Here is a 15263-nt window from a genome sequence, read left to right as displayed (position 1 = left end):
TCGTAAAAACACGCGAAACTATTAAGTTGTTATACAAAGAGCTTATGTTTTTACAAGGCCTGTGATTGCTGGAAAATACTAGGTTCATTAGAAAATATGGACTTTCTTTCGCTAAGAACTATGTTTCCATAAAATAATCTCTTGGAACAGAGATGCCATTCTACTTCTGTAATTAGCTGGCCACATAAGAACTGGCGACATAAGGAAATACACTAGTAAAAATAAAAACATACAATATGCGCTGTACAAGATGCAAAAAAGAATCACATACCATCCATTGAAATTAATTTGAAAAGACAATTTAAAAGGCTATTTTGGACATGGCACAGCAGGCAGAGATTTTATTGATAGTACAAACAAGGCAGTTTTTTTATGAAAACCGAAAGTTGCATGATTAAATGTACATAATAATGAAAGCGTAAAAGACATGACAAAAAGGAATTTAAAGAATACTTTGGGTCAATAACTTGATGCTGAAAGCTTTATCAATAAAAATGTGTGGATTATTTATCAGCCCCTTGTTTTCACAGTGGTTTGATTACCTGACAGTTACCTGACATTACATTCCATAAGCAGACTGAAGACAACTTATGCAGAGCTCAAGGCAAACAAAGTTACAGAAAAAAAAATTCATAATACAAAAATCACACTAAGAGCATATTGAAGTGCAAAGAAACATGGAATGTCATGCTACAGGAAGACTAGGGGAAGTAAATCTCCCATTTAAAATGGTTGTTTTGCTTAACTTTTGGAAGGTATCATTTACTGACATCCATCAGACATGGGAAACATACAATTGGAGGAACAATGTTGGTTACTGTGGGTATGAAGGGACAGAGACATTATGATTGAATACTTAGATGGGATAACATACTCTATTTCTCATGTATTTTTATATAGATCTCCAACAATGCAGTGACTTCCCTGTCACACCCACCATTTAGTGTTCTTGGAGTAAACAGCCCCATTACAGGGCTGCAGAGGGACATGCACCATTGTTGCTGGGGCAACTAGCAGAATATACTTTTTGTATACAGTACAAGGCATTAGAGAGTGACAGAGGCAGCTGTCAAAAGGTGGTTGCGGCCACGACGGGGATAGGGTGCGGTATGCTTAAATCGGGCCGAGGTGATAAAACAGACGGGTCCAGGTCTGTGTTCGGCGCGTCTTGCCTCTGGATTACTGGATCTGGAGTCCAAACAATTGCGTCACATGATCAGATGGTCTTTCCATTACTGAAAGAGATGTTGCAAAAATTGTGAAATGCTTAACTTCAAAGTGTCAGGTCCGACTCATTTTTGTTGTTGTTGAGGGGGCCCCGAGACTGCGGATTTGTAGGCAACTGTCCTGTTCTGCCCCCCTGAAAAGATCCGTATCGTGGTCTGTGTTTCTTTACGAATACATTTTTGTGGTCACCATCCCTTCACATTTCTCACTGTCAACCTTGAATTATAATTCTTAAAAAGTTTGACTGGTGAAATGTCCGTGCAGCATCTGCATGCCAACCATTGGATCTCAATCAGTTTCATGGGAATATGCATTATATCCATAATATAAGATCTTCTTGGTTATGTACAGTGTTGTTTCAATTACTGGTATGTGCGGTGAGAAAATTGAGACGATGACGTTAATAAACTGCAGCCTACATTTTGCCTAGTGACCATTCGCACAATCATCTTACAATCTCATAAGAAATGCAGTAATTTGTGTCTTACAGTAACGTTAAACTATGCTATTATATTCGATTCTGTTATGTATAATACTATCATAACGTGATGTTGCCGATATTGATTCAGCTTTGATCTAACTTCATTGAACAAGCACCATTCGCAAGAGAAGCTTGTTCTCTACGAGTAGAGCAGAGACGCTGTGTAAATAGAGAATGCCGCACATGCGCAGGTGCTTCGGGACCTTTAGCCCCTCCGGGATAAGGGGTCCACTTTTTTTAAACTAATGATTGTGTCCATGCTATGATCTAAACCTTCTAAGAGATTTTAGAGTGTCAAAAAAAGTCAAACTTACTTCATTCATACCTGCATAAGAGAGAGAGAATACATTTAAATCAGTAAACTCACTACATAAAACTTAGCATACAGTGCCTTCAGGAAAGTATTCAGACCCCTTAACTTTTCCCACATTTTGTTACGTTACAGCCTTATTCTAATGGATTAAATAAAAAAATCCTCAGCAATCTACAGTACACACAATACCCCATAATGACAAAGCATAAACAGGTTTACATTTTTATTTACATAAGTATTCAAACCCTTTGCTATGAGACTTGAAATTGATCTCAGGTGCATCCTGTTTCCATTGATCATCCTTGAGATGTTCCTACAACTTGACTGGAGTCAACCTGTGGTAAATTCAATTGATTGAACATGATTTGGAAAGGCACACACCTGTCTATATAAGATCCCACAGTTGACAGTACATGTCAGAGCAAAAACCAAGCCGTGAGGTCGAAGGAATTGTCCGTAGAGCTCAGAGACAGGATTGTGTCGAGGCACAGATTTGGGGAAGGGTACCAAAACATTTCTGCAACATTGAAGGCCCCCAAGAACACAGTGGCCTCCCTCCCTCATTCTGAAATGGAAGAAGTTTGGAACCACCAAGAATCTTCCTAGAGCTGCCCGCCTGGCCAAACTGAGCAATCAGGGGAGAAAGGCTTTGGCTCACTTGGTAGAGCATGGTGTTTGCAACGCCAGCATGGTGTGTGCAACGCCAGGGTTGTGGGTTCGATTCCCACGGGGGCCAGTCCAATTTTTTTTTTTTAAATGCATTAAATGAAATGTGAAATGCATGCATTAACTACTGTAAGTCGTTCTGGATAAGAGCGTCTGCTAAATGAGTAAAATGTTTTTTAAAAAAAGTAAAAAAATGTCAGGGAGGTAACCAAGAACACAATGGTCACTAAACAGAGCTCCTCTTTGGAGATGGGAGAAACTTCCAGGACAACCATCTCTGCAGCACTCTGCACCAAACAGGCATTTATGGTAGAGCGGCCAGACAGATGCCACTCCTCAGTAAAAGGCAAATGACAGCTTGCTTGGAGTTTGCTAAAAGAAACCTAGACTCTCAGACCATGAGAAACAAGATTCTCTGGTCTGATGAAACCAAGATTGAACTCTGGCCTGAATGCCAAGCGTCACATCTGGAGGAAACCTGGCACAATCCCTATGATGAAGCATGGTGGTGGCAGCATCATGCAGTGGAGATGTTTTTCAGCGGGAGGGACCCGGGAGACTAATCAGGATCAAGGCAAAGATGAATTTTAGAATAAGGCTGTAACAAAATGTAGAAAAAGTCAAGAGGTCTGAATACTTTCCGAAGGCACTGTATATATTCCTGCACAATATTATATACAAAATATCAAATAAAAGTACTGCACTACTTTGAATGGCAAAGAGCTCTGTGTAAAAACAACAACGAGAGAGCAGAGCAGAGGGACAAAGCAGTCATTTCCACACCACATTGTCAACCCCAACTCCAAATCCTACAGACGTACCTTTCCGGGAACGTAGTTGCGGTCGATGCTCTCGTCCTGCAAAAACATGTGAAGACAGCGCTCGTTTTGGGCCAGAGGGTGACCTGCAATTCTAGAAAAAAAAACATAAGACATGAATTCATAAAAAGTCATTTATGTGCAGTTCAAAAATGGTGTCTAGAAATGAATGCATTTTAAATGACCCAGACCAGCAGAAGCCAATTCCAAATCTGCCACAAAAAAAACTAAAAGTTGATGCAGGTTATTTCACATTATTACATCTGTAATGTTTAATAAATTGAGGGCCACCTGTTGATGAACTGCTCAAGACCCACACGCCGCTCTTCAATGAAAGCATCTTCAAAAATGCCTTCATCCCCACGGAAAGGTAGCTGTCTCTTCAGTGCCTTCCCAGGCAAGGGAGGCACTACAATCTGGGGAAAGAAAATCAATAGCAATGCATTTAGGACATAGCAGATCCACTTAATCATGATTCATTAATTACATCATTAATTGTTGCTCTAGCTAAATGTAATTAGCCTAACTTATGGAGACTTCACCATGGAGTAAAATCCTATTGTAATGTGTAGTGTAGATATAGTTGCGGCCAAATATATTGGCACCCTTGCACTTTTCTTAAATAGTTCCACCTTTCTTTTCTAAAATACGTTAAAATGAAAAAAATAAAAAATTGGGTCACCACATCTTGTAATTGGATTTAACATTGCAGAATTATTTTATTTTTGTAAACTTAAGTTCAAAATTTAAATTTTTAAAATTAAAACAAAATGGCATGGACAAAATTATTGGCACCCTGGAGCTAGTACTTGGTTGCACGGCCTTTGGCCAAGATAACTCATTGTAGCCATCATTGAGTTTGCTGCACCTTTCTGCTGGCAGTTTGGCCCACTTTTAGCAGCAAACTGCTCTAATTCTTCAATGTTTTACAGTGTCCTCCACCAACTGCTGTTTTCAGATCTCGCCATAGGTTTTAGATGTGATTCAGATCAGGGACGATTTCCTAAAAGCATCTTATGGCTTAGGTCATAGTTGGAAAGCTGAGTAGCTTCCCAAAACCTTTGTTACTAAAAAGTTTCATTTGAAAATCCTTGTTATTTACCGACTGCCTCAGACCACTCGTAAAACAACCAAAAAAGTGTTGTTATACTGAACAAAAATAAACATGTTTCATGAGCAGAAACTAAATATCCCAGAAATGCTTACATCCCTGTTAGTGACCATTTCTCCTTTGCCAAGATAATTCATCCACATGACAGGTGCGGCATATCAAGAAGCGGATTAAACAGTATGATCATTACACAGGTGCACCTTGTGCTGGGGACAAAAAAAATAAAAACCTCTAAAATGTGCAGTTTTGTCACACAACACAATGCCATAGTTGTCTCAGGTTTTGAGGGACCATCCAATTGGCATGCTGACTGCAGGAATGTCCACCAGAGCTGTTGCCAGAGAATTGAATGTTCATTTCTCTACCCTACGTTGTTTTAGAGAATTTGGCAGTAAGTCCAACCAACCTCACAACCATGCCAGCCCAGGACCTCCACATCCGGTTTCTTCACCTGTGGGATCGTTTGAGACCAGCCACCCGGACAGCTGATGAAACTGAGGAGGATGTCTGTCTGTAATAAAGCCCTTTTGTGGGGAAAAACTCCTTCTGATTGGCCTATGTCATCCCAGACCCACCCATGGCTGCACCCCTGCCCAATCATGTGAAATCCATAGATTTGGGCCTAATAAATGCATTTCAATTGACTGATTTCCTTATATGAACTTTAACTCAGTTGAAATTGTTGCACGTTGCGTTTATATTTTTGTACACTTTTTAAGTTAATACCTGCAGTCAACTTGTGCAATACCTTAGGCGATAAAGCAGATTGCATTCTTAAAATTTTACCTATCAAATTATTTTACATAATGAAGCTTACCGCAGTTCTCAAGAACAGTTGAGCCAGTCACATTTGTAAATAGCCCAATGGGAGAAAGTGGGAGCTGGTGAGTCCAAAGAGTTTTTTTTAAGTTTTATTGGTGAGTCTCTGTTGAGAGGCACACGAGGTGATGAAGTTACACGTGTATGCAATTCACTACAAATTGTTAGCCATCAGATATCTTATAATGGATTTCTGCCAGAAGTCAAAAAGCTCTGGATAAGTTATCAGTAATTGCCCTTTTTCCCGTGTGCTTCCTACTAGGATTTTCTTCCTCCTCCGCTCTACTCAGTGTACACATGCTGCTCTTCCTTCAGAAAAGCATACATCACAACTCTGTTCATTTGCACCATTTCGCTCATTCACTTTCGCTTGTAAATGTCCACACTCACCGAGGTTACTACAAGCTAGGCTTGTATAACTTTATAAGCTGGATTTGTTCATTTTTCTTACGTTAGCATTTTGAGATTTATTTGATTTCGCTATTTGTTTGTGCTAATTTTGTTACAATTCTGGTAATAGAGGCCCAATGGGCTTTTCTTGCATTTTTAGCACCCCCTTGTGTGCCATGTCGGTAATAAATGTAAATCCCAGGATGAGAGAAGGACAGCATGAACATCTGGATACCGTCCAAGCCTAAATCGGTAGCCACCGTCCATTACACCAAATGTCCCCTCTAAGCTGAGTGTGTGAGCGGTCGCACACTTCTTCCAGGACTGCCGCTCAGAAGAAAAGCCATGCCACGCAGAGACGCAAGAGATTGAAATTCACTGAGTTTGCACTATATAGATCAATGTTTTTTCTGTGATCGAATCAACATTATATCAGCCCATTTTCAATGCATCAAACAAAACCAAATTTAACTTTGCAAGATTGAGTCTGATTTTGTTGTAGGCAGAGCCAGAGCACAACAGAGAAGAATTCTATTGGCGGGGGTAACCCACGAACAGTCTTTCAATAACCCACAAGTGAATGTGCTTTTCAGATCAGTTCAAGAGTGCAGAGCCGTGCGTGTGCACCTTTGTTGATATTCTTTACTAGTTAGCGAGTTAGTCGCCCAGTTATAGATAAGTATAGGTCAGCAATGGGGAGTTACTGCTTCCTACAAGAACACAAAACGTGTAGGTTACAATTCAAGCTGTCTTTGAAAAGCCAGTCAGGGACAACGCTTCGATCTTAATTAAAGGGGCAGTGTTGTATTTTCAGACAGGCTGGAATATGCAAATAAGCCAATAGGCAGAGGGGTAGTCTACATTGTCTAATTCTCTGAATAGTAATAATTCATTTTATTTTCTAAAGTGGTTTCTTGCATCATAGAATACAATACAATTTACAGTCACCTATTGGGCCCATGGTGTTAGACCAAGTAAAATAATTAAATTAATTTATGTCAAGCTACTGTAGGCTATATCATAGAAATCAAAAGCTATTTCCATGTGAAAGTGTTATGGGATTTGCTCCATTGGTTTTGTTGGTAGGCCTACATTATGCTCAAATAGTTACTGTCTAGCCTAATGGCTACTGTCTAAAACTGTAAGGGCACAGCCTCAGTGTTCACTGAAAACACGCACTGGAAGTTGCACAAAATTCTCACAACGTTCAAGTTTCCGCTCACAAGACCTCAAATTTGCTCTGTGCCCCCAGGAAAATGAGGGAAAATTGGTTACTCACATACATTTATAACTGTCAGAACTTTACTGTTAGTTTCCTTACATTTCGCATCATTCCATTCCACTGTTAGTTCACCTTTCTTTCCTCCGTCACGTTGGTGTGGTTGTTCCTGAGGATCGCTAGCAATAGTGAATCATATTAGGCTAACGTATTACAAAGTTGTGTACTCATTTGGGACACGTAGCCAATTTGAATCATTATGGAACGCACACCAAACGTAACAGTTTAAACCTGGAGTCTGGCGCACGGTTCACAACGACTGGACCGTTGTCAACAGTTCCATGACTAATGAAGATTATTAGGGTAGAGTTATAAGACTACTGCTCAACCCCTATTGTACACTTCCCCACCCCTATTGTACACTTCCCCACCCCTATTGTACACTTCCCCACCCCTATTGTACACTTTCCCACCCCTATTGTACACTTCCCCACCCCTATTGTACACTTCCCCACCCCTATTGTACACTTCCCCACCCCTATTGTACACTTTCCCACCCCTATTGTACACTTCCCCACCCCTATTGTACACTTCCCCACCCCTATTGTACACTTTCCCACCCCTATTGTACACTTTCCCACCCCTATTGTACACTTCCCCACCCCTATTGTACACTTCCCCACCCCTATTGTACACTTTCCCACCCCTATTGTACACTTTCCCACCCCTATTGTACACTTTCCCTCCTCTCATTGCGTCATGATTGAACACGGCAACTTTCTGGATGAATCAAACCACTATTTTTGATTGACCAATATATTTAGTGCGCAAAGGCTCATCAAACCAGTTTTTTTTTATTATTCATACAAATACTTCCTAACCCTAAATAATATACATTTCTTTAACAACCAATTGGTCCTGAAAAGGAGACGAATATGCACGTTCTCTCCATATAGTAGTCAGTTTGTCGAGAAAATTATAATTAAAAAGGATCACCAAATTTAAAGGGATGGCTTTCGATAAATGTACTGAAAACTCAAATGAATGAACTCCATGAGAGTCTGTTGGCCAGCAAGTGGGAAGGTTTCCAGCGGTTGATTTGATGTACTCAGCGCACGCAAGGCAACCACGCCTGCAAAGCCCATTACGCACCCGTGTAAGGCAAGTCTGAATACCAACTACTGAGAAGTGCGTAGGCAAGGTGTACATTTCTTAAGTCTGAATCGGACTCTAGGGGCTGATCAATCACTATTGTGGAACAATTCCAATGCTAAGGTAAGATTTGAATGGAGAAAGCAGATTTGAGAGCAGAGCTGGCTTTCTTTCAATCCTATCAGTATCAACAAATGCCTCAACGACGCACTTAGTGAACGCAGTTAGTGAACGTTTTCTCCGCGTGGTGTTTTGGGAAACGCATCTTCAGCCGTTGTATTGTTAAAACACTTGTAAGCCTAAATTTCATAGGAATCGTTGGCCACTCCAGAATAGTCCAACATCTCTTCTTAAACCATCCCGGGGGGGGGGGGGGGGGGGGGGGGGGGGGGGGGGGGGTTGGTGTGTGTTTTGGGGTCATTGTCCTGCTGGAAGACCCGAAACCTTCAATAGAGACCCCGTTTTTGGACACTGGGTTGAACATTGGACTTCAAAACATGATAATCTGCTGATTTCATGATGCCTTGCACACCCTTAAGGGCCCCAGTACCAGAGACAGCAAAACAACCCCATAGCATTATGAAACCTCATGTTTGATTGTAGGGAGGGCGTTCCTTTCATGGAATGCTTCATTTGGTCGTCAGTTAACACAGCGCTGATCTGTATTGCCAAAGAGCTGTAATTTTGGTTCATTTTTTTTTTTTTCAATCAGGCTACCTTGGGTCTCCTTCAGCAGTGGGTTCTTCCTATGTTTACCAAAGACCAAATTAACCATTCAAAGAAAAGAACACCCTCCCTACAATCAAACAATGGAGAGGTTGCTTTGCTGTCTCTGGTACTGGGAGGCATCATTAAATCATCAGATTATCAATGTGTTTAGGAGTGCAATGTCCAAATGTCCAACCAAGTGTCCAAAAACTGTGTGTCTGTTGAAGGTTGTGGGTCTTCCATCAGGACAACAACCCAAAGACACATCAACAGAACCCTGGAATTATTCAGAAAGAAACGCTGCTGTTCTGGAGTAGGGTGACCAGACGTCCCCGTTTCCGGGGACAGTCCCCGTTTTTGGTGGCCTGTCCCTGGCTGGAGCTGTCCCCGGAAATGTCCCCGTTTTTAAACTGTGCGTTAAAAACAGACCGCAAAGTGAAATATTTTACTTGGCAAGAAAGACCGGGCAGCAGAGCCTCCCAGTTGACGTCTCAATCGCGTTGTGCTCGTATAGGCCAACAGAGGGGGCTGCTTGCTATCGCAGCTTCATTCACTCTTCTTCTTCTACTAACTACTTGCTCGCGATAGTTTTAGTGAAAACTGCTGTGGAAAGCTCGGCCAGACGCTAGCAAGTATCAAGTGAATCCACAACATCACCACAAACGTCTTTTCAAACCAGGTAAGTTACAATCGTTTGAGATACTAGCTAGTGATGTTATAATGTCACCATTTATTATATAGCTAGATGATCTGCTCTATAAAGGTTTTAAATGGGTTATGCTAGCTAACGTTAGCTATGTAGATTAAGTTAGCGAACGTTAGCTAGCTACTGTTATGGTAGCTAGGTTAAAAAACGTTCACATGTAAACATGCAGTGGACGGGCTATTTTGAAAATATGATTAAATGAATGCACAATTAATTCTGAGAATATTTTTGTAGATTACAATTTTAATAGTTTGGCATTATAATAAGTAGTGTGAAAATATTTATAAATGTTCATGGATAACATTAGCAGTGGAGAGGAAGGAGAGGAGGAAGACTGGATAGGCAGAAGAGTGAAGGAGACAGAGGAGGAAAGGTAAAGATATGGTTACAGAGCCTGCCAATTTATTATTCCAAACAACGTTTTGAGATAAAATACAAAAATGAGGCAAGCAATGGGAATCTGTTAACCAAAAGTATTTTATCTAATAGTATGCTATTTATTAATACAGATTGGAGAGGAAGGAGAAGGAAAAATTAAGGGTGTAAAAAGAGTGAAGCAAGGAGTGTAGAAGAGTGAGGTGGAAAAGTGAAGGAAAGGAAGAGTGAAGAAAAGAGGAGGAGAAAGATTGGAGGAGAAGAAAAAGTTGAGAGTAAGAAGAATGACACAGAGAGTGAAGAACAGACAGAGGACATACAATGACTCTTTCCAAGAAACGGAAATGTACTTTTTATGAAAAACATGAGAGAATTTCCATTTATACGCTCAGGTCAAGACGATAGAATGGTTCACTGCACCCTTTGTAATTCCTCTCTTTCAATTGGCAGCCGGAGAAGGCAGTGGTAGAACATCAGCAGACAAAAAAAAAGCATAAAGCCTCTCTGATTGCCCGTGTTGGTATGCCCTCTGTCACCACATTCTTCAAGAAGGTAGAGCCTTCCCAAGAAGAATATGATTTAGCTGTGCTGGAGGGTGTCTTCGCATACCACACTATGCGACACAATCATAGTTACAGATCTATGGACTGCACAGCACAACTGGCACGGAAGCTTTATGAGCCAAAGTTTACATGTGCTAGGACAAAATGTGACCCTATAGTGAGTAACGTGTTAGCAACGTGGGCAACTACTTTGGTAACACAGGACCTAGACCAGGTTGAATGTGTCCCTGTCCGTTGATGCGTCCAATCATGGACATGTAAAAGCTGCTGCCAATAGTAGTCAGATATGGAAGATATGATGGCAGCACATCTGTGGAAACAGAACTGCTTGATTTTGTTGAATTGAATGGAGAAACAGAGGAAATTGCAGCTGAAGTCCTGGTGGTCATCCAAAAATGTAACCTGGAAAACATTCTCTGCCGGCAACAAATACCAACTTTGGAGGGCTGAATAGGCTGGGGAGGGTCAATGTCCATACCAAAGTTAAAAATGCTCTGGAGCGGGAGGTGAATGATGTGGGCAGGACAACCTAAGCAATTCATAGCACGGCCAGAACAGCTTTGGATATGATGTTGAGTACCTGCTCAAAGATATTTGGATATATTCATATTTTCACCGTCAGAGTAGAAAGACTGAAGGGCTTTTGTGAGTTTGTTGGCCAGGAGTACCATAACATTTTAGGACACAGCAATGTTTGCTGGATGTCCATGCTCCCTGCTCTAGAAAGAGTGCTGAAAATGTGCCATTGAAATCCATTTTTATTTCTGAAGCCCTGTGAACAATATTCGAAGATCCACTGACTGAACTTTGGCTGGTCTTTGTCCATGGAAACCTGACCGTATTCAGTGACACGATCAAGATGCTTGGAGGCCAGGACCGCTGTGCTGTGGAGTCCGCTGCAATTCTGAGAAACGTTGAGGCAAAATTGACTGCAAGACGTGATGACAACTTCATTCCAGTTTTGGTCAGAGGACCTCAGAGAGCTAGAGGAAAATGGAGCCATGTCTAAAGAGAGCTTTCTCAAAACATCCCGATCATTCTTCACTACGGCTGTGAATTACTTGCAATCATGGGGAAAGCACACAGATAATCTGAAAGATTTACATCGTCTCCTTTTAAAAAAGCAACCTCTGCATGAAGAGATCCAGAAGGCAGCAGGCACGCTGCAGGAAAAATGCTCAATGTGACCATCAATGAGGATGCATTGTGTGACGAGGTTACTGGCCTGCAAGAGTTTCTAAAGGGGGGATCGCTTGAAGAATGGAAAACATCGAGACACCGCTTAGTCAGAGATGGAGCACGGTGGTTACCCACTTCAAAGAGAATGACATCCCACACACTAACCTGGCTAGATTAGTCTGTTATGTGCTTACCTGGAAGTAATGCACCAGTCGAGAGAGTGTTCTCCCAAATGAATGATATATGGACAGCAACAAGAAATAGGTTCACTGTTCCTACCATCAAGGCCATGCTTATTGTGAAGACAAACCTCAACCTCCCCTGCCAGGAGTTCATGGAGAAGCTGGCCAAAGACAGAGCAATCCTGAAGAAAATACATTCTTCTGAGAAATATACAGATTAGGTTGGTATAAGTATATTATGTAGTTAACGACATAATAAAGAAATAAGATGCTGATGAGATTGGTAAGAATTTCACATATACTATTGTCTGTTTTTTTCAATTTTGCTCATGTTCTCTTCTGCGCTTATTCTACCAGGACCACTGAATGGCTGTTCAGATTGGACAGTTCTATCTTGTCTGTAGTGTTTCTGTAATATAGTTTTTTCTGTCTATCACAGTGTGCCTGTTAGACTAAATACATGAAACCGGAATTGTCCCCCCCTTTTTTATTTCATAGTTAATAACATTGGATATTTAAATTATATATTGACCGCTGAACTGGACATGTCCCCGGTTTTCATTTCAGAAATCTGGTCACCTTATTCTGGAGGAGTCAGCGGAAAGTCCAGATCTGAATCACAACCATAACCTATGGCAAGAGCTAAAAACAGAAGTTGGTGGAGGGCACCCCTCAAATTAATTTGTGTATCACAGTCTGATTTAATCAGTCAAGCTATAGCTACAATCTTTCACTCACCTTACTGTCTCGCTCCAACTCATTCTTCAGCCACTCAAAGTCACTGTATCTTCTTCGCACAATAGAATCCTTCAACTTGAAAATCGGCAGGTTTGTCTGCATTTATTGAAAACAGAAACAATACAATTATATATTCTCGTCAATAGACAGCCAACAAGTAAACGCCAGCTAGCTAACCCATCTTAGCTTAAAAAGGCTCCCTCACGTGCAATTTTAAACACTTCCTTAGCCCACAAAGCTAACTAGCTAGTAGGCCGGAACAAGTCCTGGGCCTCGATTTTCATCCATCTAACCTTAGCAAATGCTACAAACATGTTCAGCTAGCTAACTATGTTGTGACGACAGACTTCTAGCTATAATAACCTACCCGCATACGGACTTCGTACGTTGTGAAACGGTTCCGCCCGACTCCAACAGTTTGGGGGTCATAAACATCCATTTCAAGAAAATTGCTGGGGGGACCATAAGCATCCGTCAGGTCCTGAGGTTTTGAATTTAACCGGCGAGTATCAGCCACCGTGGGATCTGACATCTTCGTTGTCCGACAACCCGCAGGATGTTCACGTTATAAAACTCAATAGTGAGAAACAATTCTCAGCTAGATCGCCCCTATTAATTTGATGTGTTCAGCAAATTTTAACGCGGCGTAAGCAACCACAAACGGAGGGAGGAGCGCTCTCTCAAATTGAACGGTAATCTTTTTCTTCTATATTATATATTTTTTTTTTGTGCGATGGAATATGCGTTCCGCCACCTACTGTCCGGGATGGAGACAGGATTCGCAAAAATGGAACAAAATACCAAAATGTGGTGTATTGACAAATGTATTATGTGTTAATGAGTTTAGATTTAAAATGGTTGCAAATAGCCAATGGGATTTGTATGCAGGGGTTGAGTTATTTTAATTAAACAAATGACAATGGGGTTTCAGTTCTTGCATTGAAGTAATTGGATTACGAGATGCAAGGGAAGTAAAAGTTCAATGACATATGGGAGAGTTGGGCTGAAGACATTGTAGAGAGTAGTCGACTGTAACAGGCTGACTGCGACGCGAGCGTTGCAAAATAAATTTAGAAATGTATATTATTCAAATATTGCACCCACACTGCTCGCGCGCGCCAAAGAGCATATGCGTTGCCAAGGGCTAACATGGAACCCAAACCGGCTGCGAGGGTGCGCCATCGTGCATAAATTTATTTTGTCCCCCCACACCAAACGCAGGTTAAAATATCAAAACAAACTCTGAACCAATTACATTAATTTGGGGACAGGTCGAAAAGCATTATACATTTATGGCAATTTAGCTAGCTTGCACTTGCTAGCTAATTTGTCCAATTTAGCTAGCTTGCTGTTGCTAGCTAATTTGTCCTGGGATATAAACATTGAGTTATTTTATGCACAAGGTCCTCTACTCAGTCAATTAATCCACACATAAAATGGTCAACCGAATCGTTTCTAGTCATCTCTCCTCCTAGGCTTTTTCTTCTCTTGACTTTATATTGCGATTGGCAACTTTCATAAATTCGGTGCATTACTGACCTTGTTCGTCTTTTCAGTCACCCACGTGGATATAACCAATGAGGAGATGGCACGTGGGTACCTGCTTCTATAAACCAATGAGGAGATGGGAGAGGTAGGACTTGCAGTGCGATCTACGTCACAAATAGAACTGACTTCTATTTTAGCCCTTGGCAACGCAGACGCTCGTTGGCGCACGCGAGCAGTGTGGGTGCAATAATTGAATAATATAGATTTCTAAATGTATTTTGCAACGCTCGCGCACGCGATGCGAGCGGTGTAGTCAGCCTGTATAATAGAAGTCAGTTCTATTTGTGACGCAGATCGCGCTGCAAGTCCTGCCTCTGAGTCCCCAAAGAATTTCTGCAGCAGCCAAAATAATGTCCAGTTTCTTAGATTTCTTTGAGACTAGTGCCGTACAGTTTATAACTGTGTCAATGAACGCCACAAAATCCACCTTTTTAACACACAGGGTATCTTTTGCCTGGCAGCAAAAAGTTTGTTTACATGGTGCATTGTCCAGAATCATACAAGATCTATTATCCATAAAATAAATTATTTCATTTTCTAAATAGTTTTCACTGGAAAGGCAGATAAAGCGTTTTTATCAAAAGCAATCGCTTTTACATGGGAAAACAACACAGAATCATACTACTTCACGTCTGACAGAGCGGGGCACCTGGCTCTGTCATATGATATTTCTGGTTATTGAAATCAGGTTAAATTTAGGTTCTGAATGAAAGATGAAAATATGTATTTTCCATACTTTAAAATATTTTTTTTTCCCAGGACGTTGAATTCGCGTATTTTCCTGATGTTTAAATCAGTCTAATTTTTGGTTCTGAATAAAAGTTGAAAAGACTAATTTATAGTAATTTATAGACGTTTATGTTTGGGCCATTATCAAGGCTGGTCCAGACCGGAGAAAATCTGAACCAAACATAGACATCTATGATTGGTTCAGATTTTGTCTAGACCAGACCAAAAACCAATGTCTGTGGATGTGGAAATCAAGGACCAAAAAATATGTCCAAAAGACATCGGCTCGTGCTTACTGGGGTGTAGCCTACCATGTCTGCAAAAATGTGGATCAACTTG

The 15263-nt window shown here is 41.0% G+C and overlaps 1 protein-coding gene across 2 annotated transcripts; it reads right to left on the bottom strand.

Annotated features, from left to right (window-relative positions):
* Positions 1-310: 310 nt before the first annotated feature.
* Positions 311-13351, bottom strand: LOC115154854 (sorting nexin-12). Of its 2 annotated transcripts, XM_029701519.1 has the most exons (6): positions 13015-13351; positions 12648-12743; positions 3797-3921; positions 3509-3599; positions 2023-2033; positions 311-1235 (listed from the first exon to the last, which is right to left on the bottom strand). In XM_029701519.1, exons 1-5 carry the CDS (start codon positions 13177-13179, stop codon positions 2028-2030), a joined length of 483 nt encoding a protein of 160 aa, XP_029557379.1. In that variant the 5' UTR covers positions 13180-13351; the 3' UTR covers positions 311-1235; positions 2023-2027. The 2 variants fall into 2 exon arrangements, with proteins under 2 accessions (XP_029557379.1, XP_029557380.1); XM_029701520.1 differs by lacking the exon at positions 2023-2033.
* Positions 13352-15263: the final 1912 nt, after the last annotated feature.

Source organism: Salmo trutta, chromosome 19 (genome assembly GCF_901001165.1).
Source record: "Salmo trutta chromosome 19, fSalTru1.1, whole genome shotgun sequence".
In the NCBI taxonomy this organism is placed as follows: Eukaryota; Metazoa; Chordata; class Actinopteri; order Salmoniformes; family Salmonidae; genus Salmo; species Salmo trutta.
This window is presented reverse-complemented; position numbering and strand designations above follow the sequence as displayed.